Here is a 19,122-nt window from a genome sequence, read left to right on the forward strand (position 1 = left end):
CAAGCTAGGCCATTAACCATCACATGATTCATAGTCACCTGACTACAAAGAAGTCAAAACAGAATAGAGGGAGGTTAAAACGCCGGCAGACGAAACATTTTCACGACGTTCAAATTTCTGCTTCGGACACAATTTTCCACAATGATACGAGAGTCGTTTATTTTACTTCTGGCATGTAGTGCCGTTTACAGCAAAAGTTGTAATTTGCCACCCAGGTTGTGGTGTTCCAGTGAAGAAACGGCTAGAAACTGCGGAGTAAGTAGTACTTTTTAATACACCCTTCCGAGGTCAACACCATTCGGTATTCCGTCTGAAGTTTAATAGGTAACATTATGCTTGGAGTAAATAATACAGTATAATTAGCATTATGTAACACTGTGCTTGTATCTACATAGTTTGTGACTAAATGTATTTACGAAGTTGCCAAAATATAACTACTGTGAATTACAGTGTAATACAACTTTTTGTGCTGAAATTACACGTAGAATATATGTGTAATCTGGATGACTTGCAAATTCACCACTGTCAAGCTCAAAGACTCTTCACAATAAAATGTTTTGTGAAGTCAAATTTGCATATATTATACGATTGATTCCATATTATTTCACCAAAGTGAGATAAAATGTAACTTATCCAAATTTATGTCCATGATAGAGATTAAATGGAAGAAATTTTGTTTTTGTTTGTATTCTTTCATTTATTGTGAAACAAAGTTAAAGTTAAACTATTAAAAGTACAAAGTGTTATTTATTTTCTAATGTGCCTTTACTCTTTGTAGTCAAATGCGCTGCACATAAATATGCAAAGGAAAAAATGTAAAATTAATTGTTGTTGTTTCATTTGTGGTATATCACAGAACAGAAAATTCTTTGTATGTGGTTATAACTGAATTACGTTATTATTTTTTGTGTGCCATATAAATTAGTACAAACCATCAATCACCCACACCAAACTGGAAGGTTTGGATGGTTTTCCAAATGGAAGTCTGGAAAACAAAAAAATTGAGTTTAGAAAAGTAATCAAAGTCTTCAAACTGAATATTTTTACTTGCCTTATAGTTCTGATTTTTTTTTAGCTATCCAACATCACTAGCAATTTGTTAGCTATCTGTTAGCTATCCATTAACCATCCATAAGCATGAGTCAATTTTTAAAAATGAATTTAGCTGTCGGAAGGTTTAATAGCCTGGAATGGATACAGATTGGGAATTTTAAATTTTGCTTTCCAGTGATTGGAAAACAAAATTTAGAATCCCAATCCACATCCATTCCAGGCTGGAAGGTTAACAGAATGCTAACTAATTTTTCATTAGAAAGCTAATTTAAACTGCTACTTGAAAGCTAAAAAAATGTTATAAACTTGCATTAATTACCCTCTGAAGGTTTAGTTATGTTCATAATTTAGTTTAAACCACATGTACTGTACAGATTTAGTGGTAAAATTATTGCAATGAATGTTGTAAGTATTTCATTTCAAGAAGTGAAATCATAAAACATCTGACATTTAGAATGATTTCCTTTTTAATAACTAACTATTTTTTAATCTCTTGTTATTTTTATAGGTAGAGAAGCAATGTGCAAGTTACAATGCCATCTCTAATTCAGTGGAAGCAACACCCCCAGTCCAAGTCACTTTGTACTTTGAATCGCTATGTCCAGGATGTAGAGGTTTCATCAAATCACAACTCTACCCAACATTTCAGATATTGTCTAATAGTAATATTATGAATGTTACTCTGGTACCCTACGGAAATGCACATGTAAGTCAAACAGAACTGCTACAGTGTTCTCTGAAGACTTTTATTAGAAGAGTGGTTAAATTTAATAGGGCTCAGAGACTGGTAGCACACTCTTTTACTAGATAGTTAAGGTCAAGAAAGGGAAACTTTTGACTGAGTCTAGTGGCTGTTTTAAAACATCTTTTGATAGCATGAGGTGACGTCAGTGTGGAGTATGATTTTCATTTCCTCAAGAGAGTGTCTTGGCCTTGAAATTACATGTACAATGTACATCCCTTGGACTTAACATCTTTGTTACATTGATCTGGGGAACACAGGAAAACTATACCATTTCCAGTGTCCTTGCTGTTCAAGTTCAAAATGATTGCCTATTAACAGCTAGGCACTTGATATGTGATAACATTTCAAGTTTAGTGTACATGATTTCACAACAAGAAATAAACTCTTTTATTTTGTCATTGTAATAACTCAATAAAAAAGTTGGGTATCCATGTTGAAACCATAAATTAAATACTTACATCAAAAAATTTATTGGAAAATAAAAAACTGTTGTGTTGTGTTGTATTCAAAATCTATATTTGTCACATATATGTTGGGTAAGCTTTATATTTGCTGAAAAGGGGAGGCAACTTGCTCATGTTTGTCATATGAAAGTCACCTGATTAAATGTGTTTGCTTGACAAGTGGTTAAACATAATGATAGTGACACATAAAAGAAAGTAGGTGTGTACTGCAGCCTTTGTGCTTCAATGCTATTAAAGTGGACATTTGAGGGGGTGTTTCCAAACCACTGTAGAAAACACATTGTTGTCCAGAGCTGTTGTCAAAAGAAAGATTTACTTTAGAAATGATCACAATTCTCAGTTTACGTCATGCTAGAGGGTCAAAATAGAACAATAAGGTTGATGTATTTTCACATGCACCTATAGTAATACATGTGAAGCGCATTGAGCAGAAGTTATGTTGTCAACCAAGAAATGGAATGTTGGTTATTTTTTCAAACTTACCCAATAGTGGTGATAACTTTTGGAGAATTATTATTATTATTATTATTATTATTACTATGAAAACTTTTATTACAAATGCATAGTCCAGAGAAGAACAAAAACACACCACAAAACAGCTTAAAATTACATACACCAAAATACACACAGCAAAATATTACAAAAGGTATTTCCCTAAAAGATTAAAGTTAATGTAAAATCTTCAGCCTTTGAGCCTGAAGCCCAACAAACCAGAATAGGCTCTTACTTTGATAAAGTCCCTGTTAGGCTGTATAACATAGTAGTACTTAGTATGAATGTACTATATGGTTTATTGGTCCAATGAATATCGATATTTTGAATATCATAAATACCTATAAAAATGTCACTATTTTGTATTGTGATCATCCTAGAATAGAATATTATCATCCTGGAATAGAATATTAGCTCACAAGTAACTGTGATTTAATCATATGTTTTAGCTACGTGTAGGCTAGTTTGATTTTAAGACATGAAGCAGTTTCACAGACACCATAATAGTCTTGTAGTAAGACCTCAGATCTGTACTTGGAGGATTGCTGAATAAAAGCAGGGATGACAGTATCTCTATTTGATTAATAATAGTCTAGAAGCCTAGTACATATATAGATATACCATTTTTTTCATTTCTCTTATTTTTTTTAGGAATCCAAAGTTGGTGATAAGTGGAACTATGAATGCCAGCATGGTGAGAATGAATGTATTGGTAATTTCATTGAGACTTGTCTGTTACATTACAATGGGATGAAGACTGCATTTCCTGTACTAGCCTGTATGGAAGATATAGGTACTCCATATGATCCACAAATTTTACAACAGGTAGGATTTTACTTAGTACATCCATAAATTGAAAATAACTGTTGACAAACATTTAAGTTTGAGAGAGGCTATGTATGATGTACATGTAGTCCTTGTAGATGAGTATTTATAACTGACCAAGGAAAAAAAAATCATAGTTATTGATTTGACATTTCTACCAAGCACAATAAGCATTCTTAATTCAATTTCATAGTCCACTGGTATTTTAGAATTAAAGTATCACATCCTATTGTGCTGAATCTTAATGTCATTTACATTCTGTTCTTCGTTTCCATTATTGTATGTATATCAGTGTTTTAGTTTTCAGTTGTCTATATTTCGCATGTAAATAATAATAATAACTTTATTTGTCATGTCGATCATGAAATTTTCTATGCATTGACAGAAAACAGACAAACTACATATCCACACAGCTTACATTAACCCTTTCATGACTGGAGACGAGTTTTAAATAATTTTGGGACCCAATTTATATGAACATTTTCATAGTTATAATAATATTACTTTATTAGGAAATAACATTTCTTTAATTCCAGTCTAAAATGAAGCTGATATATGCCAAAAACTTACATAAAAACAAGAATTTTGTTCAAATAATTTTGGCGGCAAAGTTTTCAGTACTGAATGGGTTAACTTAAATACATTAACTTATATATTTGAGTTATCGTTGTCAACATGCACATACCCATCATCTTGGAAGATTGGTGAGATAGTTCAGTCAAATTCATTAACTTAAATACATTAACTAATCATGCAAAAACATGAGGAGTATGGTGACTTTGAATGCTTTTACCCAGATTTCGAGCAATCGAATGGCATACATGTAGATGAGTATTTTCTAGAGGTAGAATGACCAGAGTATAAACTGAATATTTTTTGTTCTTATGCATTGAACTTGACTTGCACGTGTTACATATAATGTTATTATATTGATCATCAGACAGCCTTGAAGTGTAGTAATACTACAGTGATGTGTTCATTTTACAGTGTGCTAGTCAGTACAGTGTTGACTATCAAACAGTCCTGAAGTGTAGTAATAGTAGTCTTGGCAATTCCCTTGAACATGAGATGGCAGAAAAGACTGATGCACTCAACCCACCTCATACATATGTACCCTGGGTGACAGTCAATGGTGTAAGTTACAGTCTCTTGTATATCTAAACTCAAACACTTGGAATACTTCGTATTCTGACTTCTCTTGTCTGGGGATAGCACTGGTGGATTATACATATCTTTTGTAAATGCATGATGAGAGAAGATGGAGGGTGGAGGTGGAGGACAGTGTTGATCATATGGACAGAGTACATTTAACAGTCATTTTTAGCTGAGACCACCAAGTCCGAGTTTCTAGGTATGGATACATACATACTATGTGTTGGGACCTACAGCAATGGTTCAATTCAATCTGGTAGGCAATGCATGCAATCAAGACAAACATGTAAACATTGAGAACAAACTAGGACATAGGCCAAAACGAAAAGTAATAGCCAACCGTAACAACTATATCACTATATCAGATTTTTAGACCAACTATATGCTTATTTGGAAGACTTGTACGTCAGTGTATAAGTGAGGCTACTGACAATACATCACCTAGTCATTTTGTATCTATAGTTTCTGAAAGTCTCTTGAAAAAGATATTTGACTTCTGTTATGCTTGAAAGGTAACAGCAGTGTGTTGTTTTTTTAAAACATTTCCAGGTTCATACAGAAGAGATACAGCAAGAAGCCACAGCTGATTTATTGAAGTTGGTCTGTGATACATACACTGGTCCTAAACCACCAGCATGTACCGCACTGATGGATGTATGCTACAGACAATGAAAATCTGTCTTTTAAAAGTGTTATCAATCTATGCAAATTGTCATTCAAAACGTCCTTTTAAAGACAGTGTTTTTAACAAAAATTAAAGATAAGTTAACACTGTGTGATACAAAGGTAATAAAATGTTCTAGTCTGTAGTGCAATTTTTAGATTATAAAATTATCTATATTATATTATAGATACTTACCTTGAAACTATTTTTATGCAGAGTATTAATAATAATTAATATAATTATTTTATTGCCATGCATACAGTAGACATTTATATATTGTACTGTAATTTGATGTTATTGAGGAAATGTGAATTTTTGCACTTCAGACTTCTGATTGTCCAATCTTACCCTGTTTTCCATTTTAATCAATTCTACTTACTCTCTCCAATGTTTTGGATAGCTCTGTTATTGAATAAATAACATATATGTGTGTATTCTAAATATTGCAGTGTAAGCAATTCACAGGTAAAAGTTTTGTTTTTGTGTATAATTTCATTTTGTGAAAAAGTAGAGTTTTAATTAGATGAATAGGATGAGTTGACCGATGTTTTATTCTATGGTTATAAGGATATACTTTCAATGTCTTTAACTTTAATTTTAATTTTTTTAATTAGATTTTTGATAAAATAGCTGTTTGTTCTCGTCCAAATTCATATCATTCAGATTGCATTTCTTGTAGTCCAAAAACACAGAGCCTTTGAACTCTAAATGGATTTAGCAAACTTCTGGTAGTAATTTCAAATTCAACACAGGTTTGTGTGTTTACAGGGTCTTGAGCCTTGGCTATTTGGACGAACTGCATTGTTGAGTCTGTAAGCCAATGGGCTGCATGTATTGGTAACTTTGATATGGTGTAGTATTGTGGGATGGCTTGCTAGCAATCAATCCTTACTTATGGAAGGTCAAACCTGGTGTCTGAATCTTCAATTAAATATTTTATAGAGATATGTTGTTACCTTCTATAAGTTGTTATTGTCTTCATGTAAAACTTTGCCCACTGAAAAATTCAATGTTGTCAAGTTTAAATTTGTAACAGTAACACATAAAGCTTGTTAGTGCATCAAGATTGATTGTGCATACATCATTGTAGACTGTAAGATACGTCGTGACATTTCGCCCTCACCAGCCTCCTCTTAGGGGTTGCCTGATGTTTGAGGGCGCCCCGTCACGGCGTACCTTACAGACTAACATCATTGTAGATTGTAAGATACTTCATGTCGCTCCACCCTCACCTGCCTGCTCTATCTGTTAAAGGGGTTGACCAATGTGTGAGGGCGCCCTGTCTTGATGTATTCACAGACTAACATACATCATTGTGATCATAATTGCTGTAATGAATTTTAGCCGAGGACTGTTTTGTGTTTTGGGGATGTCAGGGTCAAGTTCATTTACACAGGGAATATTTACAAGTCAGGTTTGTATACACTGTACATTCCATTTTGATTTGATATAAATTGATCACAATAAACTTCTCACAATTCAACTCCAGTCTTTGATGTAATGTTTGTGTTTGACAGCCTGGTTGTTCATTTACCTATAGACAGTGGAGAAGTAATTTCTTCTCCACTGGCTGTGATTTACAGTATTTATCTGCATTAGCACCCTGGGTGCTTCCATCGTAACCTTTTCTCAAGAGGGGGGGAGGGGGTTGCGCTAGCTCAGACACCTGTCCATTGCAATGGTTGAAACCCAAGTGTTGACTGGAATATTTACCTAAAACAGAAGTACTGAGCTCTTGCTCAAGCGAGGGCGGTAAGCCAGTTAAGTACGGTACTAGCAGTGTGACATGATTTTGATGCTGCCCTATACATAGGAAGAATGTCATTTCCAGTAATGACACTCTGCTTATCACCAAATGTATCATATTTCAAATATTGTTCAACATCATAAAATACAGAAGACATAATGCTGGAATGACAAGGGACCATCATTTTATTCAGAGGAATGCATGTGATGTCATTTCTGTGATTTGCTGTGAGCAATTTCACTATGTCTAGGACACACCACAGAGAGTGTGCTTTAGATGCAATGTGCAAATATGCAGAAACGTGAATTTTAAATTTTTCATTATCAAATTTTTTGTCTTTGTTTTGCGAGACCTCTGATCTGCACTTTGGAAGGTTGCCAAATATAGCCAAGAAAGCGCTGACTTGCCTTTGTCTGGACACAAATTAACAACTAGTGTATATGAGAGTGCCTCAGCCCTATGCAACCTTCGGACATTTTTACACTCGGCAGAATAGTCTCAGGGTCTAAAAGCTAGACTAATATATGAAAATATCAACACCATACAAGATAATAAGATCCCTCATTTGCAGTATCGAGAAAATGTATTGACAGCATTGCACATTTTCATTCACATTATTCAAATGCATCACTTTTTAGAGTTGTTTGGGTCAAGCCTTGTCCCAAGCACTAAGAATTTAGGCCTAATAAAACAATTGTATGGTTCCGATTACACTCAATTTTAGAATAGGTGGAGAAGGTAGATTTTTTATTTTATTTTTTAAATACATTTTCTTTCATATGTGAGTTTCTAGTTCAGGTAGTTATGTTTTCCGTTGTTTTCCATATGGTCTTTTGTGTAATTGGTTTCTTCTCATCAGATGTACGGCTATTACAGATTGGAAAAACAATTTTATATTGTCTTTCCAAGTTGATGTCAATTTCCGCTTCCACAATTTCTTGCGAGACTTCACAATATTTGCAATTTTATTTAAAAAATTCTCAAATTCATAAAAAATTTAGGGTCGGCAGTGAAAAAGTAGGTGGAGTTGGGTAACTGGAACCAAACAATTTTTTTTAGGCCTTAATGAGATATATGATACCATCATTTTTTTCCCTTCATTATCCTGAAGTGTGAAAAATAACTGCCATTGCAAAAATTTAACAAACAAAATATCAGCCTCAAAATGGTATAATAATAATATTGTGTTCATAACAATTTCAAATACATAGCACCCTCTAGTGTATTTTGCTTTTAACTTTTTTTTTGAAAGTGGTGACCTGTTCATGACATTCACAAGCCATTAGCGGTCCAAGTGCAACAAACCTGGGTGTCATAAAAGTTGTTTGCATCTCTAAAGCTGTTTGTAGCGTTACTTATAATAGCCTAATAAATTGATAACAACTGATATAAGACGGAGATAAGGTTTGCCTCAATTGCAGTCCATGTAGACGGCCGAATAGAGGTTTTACAGCTGTTTACTTGTGTTATGTAAGAGCCCATCATCACATGTGTAAATATTGGTACTCTTTGATAACAAGCCCACTTGCTTGGCTAATGGCTTGTCCCAGTAATGTTGCTTGACATGCAATATCCTTATGTACAGCAAAACAATCTGTACATCTTTATAAAGAAGTTAACATTTCATTTTTTTTGTACCTGTATGTAAATTAGTATGGCTTAAAAACAATTTGTAGTATTTCAACAGATTTGACCTGCATGATTTGTTTGTCACCAATTTTGATAGTGTATACTATACCACTAGAGGGCGCTATTGATAGAAAGGTCTGCTGCATTTACAAGAATAATATGGCAATGTAAATAGTGGTTTTATTAAGTCTTTGAATATCTATAAAAAAGACAAACTTGTAGCTATAGACTATTTTCTCAAGATGACATACAGAATAATATACTATATTTAGTAATTGTTCAATATTAGTGCTTTGTGCAGTCGTACTGCATAGCTCAATCCTTCTGTCAACAATTTCTATAACGGCACATGGCAAGGTTTCAATTTTTGGCAAAATTAAAATTAGACTAGAGACTAGTCGCTGGCTTTAGAATCTAGCTATCACACCAACGACTAGAATTATCTGATTTTTAGCACATTTTTCTGAATTTTAAACGACTACACCAAAAGCAATATTTAAATTCACTTCATGTAATTGGTGCAATAAAATAAAATTTGATGATGTTATTGCATCTATATGTGACTTGCATTAAAACAAGAACACCACAATTGTACTAACTGAATATTAACAAGTAAATCATGTGAACAAAATAACCAATTACAAGTGCCTGTCAATGTCTAATGGATTACAACTGACATGCGCTGCTGCTAACTTCTCTGTGGGATGTCTAGCTAAACTTTTGTGTGTACAAAATCTGGTCATCACAGACATTGGTATGATTGCCAGATTTGAAAGTCAACGACTACATGTGGTCTCTAGCCTATAGAAAATTGGTATATGAAGAGAAATGTCAGTCTCAGACTGGTGTTTTAATGAAACTATTGATATAAGATTGCAGTAAAGACACTGAGACGTTATAAATACCCATGGGGTGGTACCAGTGGCCAGCTCTGGTAGGGGTGTGTGGCCAATGCTGGAAACCCCCCAGCCCCATTTTAGACCCACTTTGACCAAAAAGCAATACCCCATTTTAGACCATTACAGGTTTTTAAAAGATGAAAGTTTAGACCTAAATACATTTTCCTTAGGCGGCAACATCTTGGGATAATTAATGGCAGTTATGATTTGGTAAAGGACAATGGACAACAGGAAAATAAAAAAATAATGCAAAGTGGACCCCGTTTTAGACTCTTCAGCTCAAAAAAACAGACCCCATTTTAGACCAAAGGGCTAGCACACGCACCCCAGAGGGCGGCACATCATGGACGTATACTCAAATAAGGGGAGTAGTCCTTGTCTACCCATATCATAGCTCAGACCATTATAGTGGTCTGGAATTGTTGTGATAAAGATATATCATGTGACAAAGACTGTTTCAGCAATGATGCCCAAGTTTAGCAAGCTGTGAATGAATAATTTTCAATCATATTGAAATATGGCACATATTGAAGTGAATTGTATGACAAAGTGCAGGTGTCTGATTCCTAAATATTTCTTATTTTCTAAAGGAACCACTTGCAAAATTCAGAGCTGCTTCTTTGAATATTCAGGCAATTTCCTTCAAGAGGGGTTTAAATTTACAACTTACAAACTACCAGTACCATATTTTTTAAATATTTTTTTTTACAAATGTTGTAATACAATTGAAGGTATTTATTTAATGGGGTACATCCTATGTGACAAGCCTCTAATAGTCTGACACAACACAGAACATTTACATGTTTATAGTGTGTTGCACATGACACAAATGCCTTGAAAATGACAAAACTGTTTCTATATATTGGCATATACAAGACAGAACTATATCAAGTGTATTGGGCATATAATACAAATCATGCCCTGAAAATGATTGCATTATAATCTATAAACTGGCATATACTCTTGATCCTTTCTTTAACAACTTATCGGTTTCTCCATTGGCATTAATACTAATGGGTTCATTACCCCTGTATAGCACGTAATGTTGGACAATAAACAAGATATCAAACAGAATAGAAAACACTCCTAGTCCAAATTTGGTTGGATCTCCAAAAATAGATCTCCAGTCATTGTAGTTGTAGGAAATGAGAAACATTTGAACTAAGCTGAGAGAACCACCGGTGAAGTCCAACAAGATGTTCCCAATACTCCAACCTTCTGTACTCTTACGTCGATAGTTCATGTATGCCTGATATGAAATACAAATGAGAAATAATTCGTAAATCATGATGTTTCCTCTCTGTGTAGATTCGACTGAAAGGCAGTATTCTAGTTTGAAGCATAGAATATATTTAGTATATATCGATTATTTGTCTAGCCTGTTTATGGTGCTGTTGAGATACATTGTTAGCCCCATAATCTTCGCTTGTCTGATTACATTGTCAAATCAGATAATAACGATTTGAAATGTTTTCGTCCAGTAGCATGGTCGCTGACAGCATGCAGTCCTTTAATCATGACAACTCGTCGGACCATCATTTTTCATGAGCAAATTATGCAAATATATATGCATTGCTAAGTATAGGCAATACATCGTCTTGCACATGTAGTGGACATATGATAATTTACATGTTATTTACATATGATTATGTAAATTTAACATACCTGTTTTTGATATCGACCTTTGGGGGTGTGGCTACATTAGCCATTTCAAAATGTAGTCAAGAAAACAGAGAGCATGAGGGCTAGGATGTATGACAAGCAGAAGATGTATCTCAACAGTGATATAAACAGGCTATTATTTGTCATAAAAAATTATGAATGTGTTTTATAACATCATTTTTGTTACGCCCTTCTGCACTTGACACGTGTTCAACCATTTGCAGGAGTGTATTGGAAAACATAATATGATGACATCATTTTTACCACAATCTCTTTGTAATGACAAACACAAAGAATGCCAAGACATTATTTTATGGAACATAAGTGTCAGGTCAAAGGTCACTGGAACATACCATTTTGCATGTAGGGGTGTAAACTTACCTGTGGTATATATTTTATCAGTGTAACTCCTAGTTTGATGTAGGACAAATAGAGTAGATAATTTAACCAGCTGATGATTGAACCACTGCTGGCTGCTGTTATGATCAATGTAATGATTGCAAAGGCCCAGGATATACTTAGAATTGCAATACACACTTTGGAGACACGTTGACCACCACGCTGTAGGAAAGATTCATGGTTAAAATTACAAAAGACACTTTTGAAAACACATAGTCCATCATGCTGTATGAATATAGATTAAATAAGTTATGATGTATGATATGTACATCTGGTGGTATATTGCTCATAGTGTATTCAGCCATACATGTTTTGTATTCGAGTCACTTTTGATAAGGTCTTATGATCTGTGTTGATCTTCTAAAACCATTATTCAGCAAATTCTCTTTAGTTGTCAATATCATAGTAACCATGAGTGTTGAGTACATTGTAACTTTTGTCCTCACAAATGTATGCCCCAAATCCCTTCATTCTGGAATTTTAAAAATTGATATATTCCTATCATTGCCCATTTGAAATTACAATGTAAGGCTATTCACACTTCTGCTTGATAACTGTTTGTGCCTGGATTATGTTCAACAGTAGGCTCTTCCAACTATTGTCACACATCCATCCGATGTTCAATATGTGACTACTCACTACAGTACAGGCACACAGACAGGGTTTGAGATATATTGGGGAATAGCTAGGGGGGTATTAGAGCATCAGAAATTGTCTTCCTCACTGTGATATTTTTGGATTTTATGTAAAGGTGTTCAAGTGACCTTTATTGGGGAAGCGGTAATTGTGGCCAAATTGTATGATAGAGTCTGCACAAATAACAATGATGTGATTTGTAACTGCAAATTTTGTCATCCTGTACTGTTCAGTCAATTTTCTTAATACAGCTTGACTGCTTTTCACTGTAACACTACTAACACAGTGTGGGTTGAATATACTGCAGTCTTCCCTGTCCTGGAGACATAGGTATTCCTACTAGTTGCTGCCGACTAGAAAACACAGACCCGAGTACATATTACCTACCTCATAAATCAAACACTGAAAGATAGTGAATGCTGTGATGACAACAGCATGCAGTGTAAATATCACATCATTCAGTTGTACTGGGTTGACACCACGGGGATGGTCTGATTTGTATTCCACCTGTAAAATACAAATACAAAAATAGATGTTACATTTGATGAACATTATACCATGCATGAGCCAGGTTCAACAAAAAACATGGAATATATACTCTGGTCGTTCTACATCACAACAATGCACAAATATGTCACGACACCGCGTGTCTATGCCATTGGTTCTGCTGTGTTCAAAATATGAGTTAAACGCTCAAAATTGCCATTAGTTTCCCTGATTTTTTTTTTATATTACTGGCGATGCTATAATTGTATTATTTTCCAATATTTGTCTTCAATCAGCCGGAAAATACTCGTGACCTAAGGGTTGTCACTACGAGTCGCTAGAGTACTAACAAGGGCCCCTTAGGTCACTCTTATTTTCCTTGGCTGAATTAAGAAATATTTTGGGGAATAATATCGAAGTATACATCAAAGTCTAAAGTGAATGTATTCTCACTTTTGTCAAGTTTTGTTTTAGAAATTCAATTTTATCTTATCATTTTGGCATCCAAAGACATTAAAGATTAATAACCTACATGTACATGTACCATAGAATTGGGGAACACGCTATTTTGTTATTATCCACAATATAAACATCTATAATCCATCATTGTCATACAGCCTTCAGTGATTGGCTTAGATCATGTCACATGGTTTGGACTATGAACCCATAGTGACCTCAATTTGCATACAGAGGGCAACATTCATTTTCTTTTTCCCTAGGGCACTATAACAGTAGCATGGGAGTCCAACCAGTGATTTATTTTGATTATGGAAAGAATACATGCCTGAGAAAGTCATACAATGTATGTTATAAAACACTTATTGCCTGGCCTTATTCGGGCACTAGTCGACATCATATTAACCCTCATGCTCTTATGTAGCAACTATTTCCCTGCTTTCCAGCCTCGGAAAAGAGTTGTTGTATAAACAGACTTTGTGGTAATATACATCTACTAGTGCCCGAATAACGCCAGGTAAAAAGTGTATATCATCATGAATGAGCGAGTGTACATAATTAACACGCTCAAATTGTGTAATTCAAGTTCATATAATGCTGGTATATACATGTATATGACTTCAAAATTCTTCTGTTTGTTAATATTACACTATAAAATCTATTTACTCTAGATTTTTTCATAGAAATAATTGATATAGTAAATGATACACAAACATTACAATTTTATGATTATGATACCATATACTTTATCAAAATGACAATATTTCTCAAACTAAATGTATGATAATTTTCCTCCATGCATGTCATCTGATTTTAATATGTTCCAACAATAAGAAGAATCATACATCATATCATAAAGTAGTGACCTTTGACCTTATGAACACAGAAATGGGATATGAAAGTATGGCGGATGGTAAATACATATATTAACTTCCTATGCCATTCAAAACTATGATTCTGTCGATTAATCTGTTCACAGTATTTAGTGGAATTAACTACTGTGTAACAAGAAAGTATACTCTGTGATCAAAATTACAGAAAAACATAACATTACTGGGGTATATACATGTACAGTGTTACTTTTTTTCAGTAAGATATTTCTTTCAACTATGTATACATTTTTCTACGTGTGTAATGTTATCTAATATTTAGTTTGGCATATTTTCCAATTTTCAAACAAACTACAAAGTAAGGAGACAGCCACTTCGTAAGTTACAGCAGAGAAGATTAAAAAAGACTTGTTATTTACAACAAATCTTAGCAATCACTTCGATAATTTACTGATGACAGTGATGCAGTACCCTCATGCTTGATAAATCACAAACTAATATGTACACTGTACCTTTACACACAAAAATTTGCTGGGAAATTTTTTAGAACTAAATCTTGTGATAAATCAATATCATATACAAGTACTACAATACCCTTTGAAGAGAAATACAATCCAACTCTCTCAAAATCAAAATGTTCTATTTTTTCTCTAGCAATATTTAATTTCTGTTTTGTTGCGAGATAGTGTACACATGTACATGCATATGATACATGCTGTCATGTTCTAAAGAAGATGAAGTGAGCTATTTCTACATTTGCATTTCCTATTTTAGGGAAGAACATACAGAAATAAAGTTACAGGCTGAGTCATGAGGTAAACATGAGCGTTTCAATTTTCAAAAAGGTTTATCTCGACACTCATGGTATGACACTGACCACATACACCTACAGAGTGTTCATTATCAAAATGCAGTCATTCATTTTATATATATAGCAATACAATTAAACTGTGCATCTGGCTTAAAAATCGCTGTAAAATCAAAATATACACCTGGATTTGCACCTTGAATTTGCCGCTTTTATAAAAATCAAACTTTTACCCTGGATTATCAGGACAGTATTAAAAATTAAATTTTGCACAAAGGTTTTCAACACAGATACACAACTAGATAATGTGAACCATGCTATGAAATATGATATACCTTGGAATGACATTTGTTGCAATTTGGTCTATAGGTATAGACTGGGAAGTATTTTAACAACTTACCATAATTTCTGGAATCCAATACATTCCAATATTGTACATTCCATAGGCAATGAATCCAGTCAGATTGTAAGACAGGAAGTCAAAGTTCAAACCCACCACACTAAGGAGATAATAGGAGAAACAAGTTGGTAAGTATCTGTGGCTTTTCTAACATACATGTACATGTACATGGATATGCAAGACATTCATGGCATGGGTAATATTGAGAACCCAATACTAAGAATATAAAGTCTTATTTATATACAACAACATGAATGGCTACTTTCATATGTTTAAGCACTGCCTTGGAGTTTCGTTGTGGTAAAATCTTGTCTACCACATTACTGTAGCGGCTGGATCTCCACAAGTATTGACCAGAGAAATTGGTGGAAACCATACATACAGATTCTGGGTGACTCTAGTATGAACATATTTGGTAGTATAAACTTATCGGTTGCAGTTCTGTGAAAAGACTATGTATTTTTGTTTTAAAAAGCCAACGTCAGATTTATTTAGGTAAAACTTGGGTGAGAAAAACAGTTGTCTGGCAGAGCTATGGGCAAGTTCATCCTGGACTCAAGAACTATACCCTATTTAATCATTGATAAGAAAACAGCAGTACTATTACCGATATGTGAGAATGTGAGATTAAAAGATAGTGCTTTAAACCTGATAATAATACTAGAAAGGAAGTATCTATATAACAGATATTGGGAGAAGCACACACACACACACACACACACACACACACACACACACACACACACACACACACACACACACACACACACACACAGGCACACCAGCGCAAACACACACACACACACACATACACACACAAACACACACACACAGGCACACGTGTGCACAGACACAGACACAGACAGACAGACAGACACAGGCACACACTGACAGACAGACACAGACAGACACACACACATGCACGCACGCATGCACGCACACGCACGCACGCACACACACACACACACCCTTCTGTCTTGTTTAACTGTCCAACTGCTCCATCACTTTTAAGATCTTACATGAAATTAAAAGGGACCCACTTATAGATCTAATTCTGGGCTTTACTACATCATCTTGTCAATGGTTAGAGTTGGCTTAACTAGCCTGACTTTTTTCCATTTTATGCCACTCACCTTTTCCTCCTAAAGTTGAGTACAACTTGTGGATAGAAGGATACAGACCATGCCACAAAGTACATCCATCCAACAACAGCAATAACTATGTTTAGCCATTCTAGGTGTACCACTTCAACATTTAAAAATACATCACTGTCACTGTAGGATTGAATGACAATAAAAACATGGTTGTTTTCTAATAGATATTGTAAAGGTTTTCTGTTCTATCTATAATATCTATAAATACAAGGTACATTGTATGTGTGTAGTGGAATTCAAACATTTCTTGATCCTACTTCCAGTGTGACTTAGGACAGTTTGACAAATAATTACAACCCCAGAGGTTGGAACTTTGTTATATTTCAAAATTTTTACAGAAAACAGTTCAATCCATCTGATCATCTGAATAACCTGCCTGCTTATCATTAATTCTGCCGTGTACACTAATTTGATGTCTGTGTGTAAACAGTATGAACCAATGACCTGGACGATTTGATTATTTATCAACATATTCTAAATTTACATGATGATGAATGTGTTTGATCACAATTTAATCATGCAAGTATGATGAAATAAACAAAACAAAATCATTTAAAAAAAAGTAATTCCTGACTGCTCTTGGAGTTAAGATATCTACTTACTTTGCAAACAACTTGTGTGGTGTGGCATTGAAGTCTATTATACAATGTCCTGCATGGTAAGTCGCAATGTTCATTTCAGTTGTTGCTCCACTCTCATTGGCTGGTAATGTCACATACTACAATATGAAGTAAACAATGACTGCTGTCAATTACATTTCATATTCAGAATTAATTTTGGTGGATATTATGTACTTAGTACTAGTGAACTACCCTTGATAAAATCACTGAAGTCCATGGGAAACACATCTTGGAAATGCAGGTAGATTTTACTGTCTTTAACAGAATCACTGTAACTAGTGTATATGGTTACATAGCAAGGACACACAGGTAGTGCTAAATATAGTAGGACTGTACAGAAAATTGCAATACTGAATGTAGTCATTTTAATAATAATAATGTTGGGTTCTTATATAGCGCTTTCCCACACCGTGCTCAAAGCGCTTTACAATTTACAATTATTACCCCTGGCTCGGATCAGAACGGCACAACGGCCCTTTTAGTCTTCCTCAACTCCCCGGGGAGCATACAATCCATTGCAGCCATTTCAGCGCATAGGATTAAAGCCTTCACATGGCAACCTACATCCTACCAGGTCCCCAATTATACAGCTGGGTTGACTAAGGCACAGTCGTGGTTCAAATCTTGCCCAAGGACTTTAGCCACTCAGAAACAAACAGCAGGCAGCGACAGGGCTCGAACCTACAACCTGTAGATTCCAAGCCGGTCACGCTAACCATTCACCCATCATGACTCCACATTTTAGCATTTGCTTTTTCTAAAAGTTATCTCTAAATAATTGTATCATCAGCAAACGTTGAACAAAACGTGCTTCAGTTTCAGCTTCCCGTTTTTGCCCCTTCATGTTGAATGGTCAGTGAGAGTGGAAACAAATATAGCATTTGTGGAAAATGACTGCCAGCCCTTGAAGTCACAACATACACTTGTAATAATTAAATGTCAAAAACAAAATGTTTTGATTTTTTTATGATGTATTTCAAAGGTGATGGATTAATCCAAACCACTGTATATACTAAAACTAAGGTGGAAACTGTGGAAAAATGTTGTATCATAAAGTATTTATTATAATCACTTGTTTTGACAATATTGTCTACAATGTCTTATACATATCAGTCTGTGAAAAAAATGCTACATCATCATGCTAATTAGGTCATCACAATGAGATCTACCTTGACCTGTATTCCATGTATAACAATGTGTGATAGTGAGAACACAATATCACACAGGCATGTTGTTGTAAAACTAGTCTGTTTACATTCAATTGTCATTGTTAAATTTCATCATTTTTCACATCACCTGCTATTTATAGTGTAGATTCTGTATGGTAAATTATAATTTCTGCGGTATTGATATTTTTGTATGAACAAATTGTACCTGAAGTGAAAAAGAAACATGTCATACATTTTAAGCCATTCAATTTTTCATTAATACCAAAATTTATATACTCATCGAGAATAGAAGTGAAAGATCAAAGGAAACAAAGAGATACATCATGTACACTCACTTTCGTTGGCTCGACTTGACAGAAAATGTGAAACGAAAAGAAAATCTTCATATCAAATTATTTTTCAGAAACACTTTCATATAAATTTGTTACGAGATACTGAGTTCTTACCTCTTCTGTGACGTTTGCCACCCATGGCAAATTACTTTTGGAATAGATAACAGCAGCTTCCGTTAATTTCTTATCATTGTCCACTGTTATGTTGAATTTGCCACTTTTCCCCAACTCGATTAACAATGTTGTCGGCGACACACTCAACGTTACCTGAGTTTGTTGTTGATGCGCTGAGAGGCACAACTGAAGGATTACGAAAGCTTCGATCCACATTTTAAACAACTAAGGACGAGTATATAGCTGAATTGTCATTACAAACGAACTAAATTGTTCATAGACGAAGACTCCCCCAATATTCCTTCGCCGAGTGACACAGCAGACAACCTGACGAATAGTCAGGTGACTCAAGAATTATTTGCGCATGGTCAAAGCAAGTGACCCGG

General features: G+C 34.6%; 2 protein-coding genes across 2 annotated transcripts; one reads left to right on the forward strand and one right to left on the reverse strand.

Moving 5' to 3' along the window:
- Positions 1–39: 39 nt before the first annotated feature.
- LOC144436397 (gamma-interferon-inducible lysosomal thiol reductase-like) lies at positions 40–6,877 on the forward strand. Its single transcript, XM_078125194.1, has 5 exons — positions 40–255; positions 1,562–1,759; positions 3,406–3,579; positions 4,567–4,713; positions 5,281–6,877. The coding sequence occupies exons 1-5, from the start codon at positions 142–144 to the stop codon at positions 5,401–5,403; spliced, it is 756 nt and encodes a 251-aa protein (XP_077981320.1). The 5' UTR covers positions 40–141; the 3' UTR covers positions 5,404–6,877.
- Positions 6,878–7,309: 432 nt separating this feature from the next.
- LOC144436140 (cystinosin-like) lies at positions 7,310–19,071 on the reverse strand. The gene is made up of 7 exons (XM_078124840.1): positions 18,737–19,071; positions 17,104–17,219; positions 16,481–16,621; positions 15,348–15,447; positions 12,755–12,874; positions 11,714–11,893; positions 7,310–10,919 (listed from the first exon to the last, which is right to left on the reverse strand). Exons 1-7 carry the CDS (start codon positions 18,950–18,952, stop codon positions 10,614–10,616), a joined length of 1,179 nt encoding a protein of 392 aa, XP_077980966.1. The 5' UTR covers positions 18,953–19,071; the 3' UTR covers positions 7,310–10,613.
- Between the last annotated feature and the right edge of the window lie 51 nt (positions 19,072–19,122).

This window comes from Glandiceps talaboti, chromosome 6 (assembly GCF_964340395.1).
Source record: "Glandiceps talaboti chromosome 6, keGlaTala1.1, whole genome shotgun sequence".
Classification (NCBI taxonomy): Eukaryota; Metazoa; Hemichordata; class Enteropneusta; family Spengelidae; genus Glandiceps; species Glandiceps talaboti.

Coding starts and splice junctions, on each gene's coding strand:
- LOC144436397 (XM_078125194.1), top strand. CDS start 142: ATGATACGAGAGTCGTTTATTTTACTTCTGGCATGTAGTGCCGTTTAC. Junction 1,760..3,405: donor TACCCTACGGAAATGCACAT/GTAAGTCAAACA, acceptor TATTTTTTTTAG/GAATCCAAAGTTGGTGATAA. Junction 3,580..4,566: donor ATCCACAAATTTTACAACAG/GTAGGATTTTAC, acceptor TTCATTTTACAG/TGTGCTAGTCAGTACAGTGT.
- LOC144436140 (XM_078124840.1), bottom strand. CDS start 18,952: ATGTGGATCGAAGCTTTCGTAATCCTTCAGTTGTGCCTCTCAGCGCAT. Junction 17,220..18,736: donor TGGCAAACGTCACAGAAGAG/GTAAGAACTCAG, acceptor TTCATATTGTAG/TATGTGACATTACCAGCCAA. Junction 16,622..17,103: donor CCACACAAGTTGTTTGCAAA/GTAAGTAGATAT, acceptor TCAATCCTACAG/TGACAGTGATGTATTTTTAA.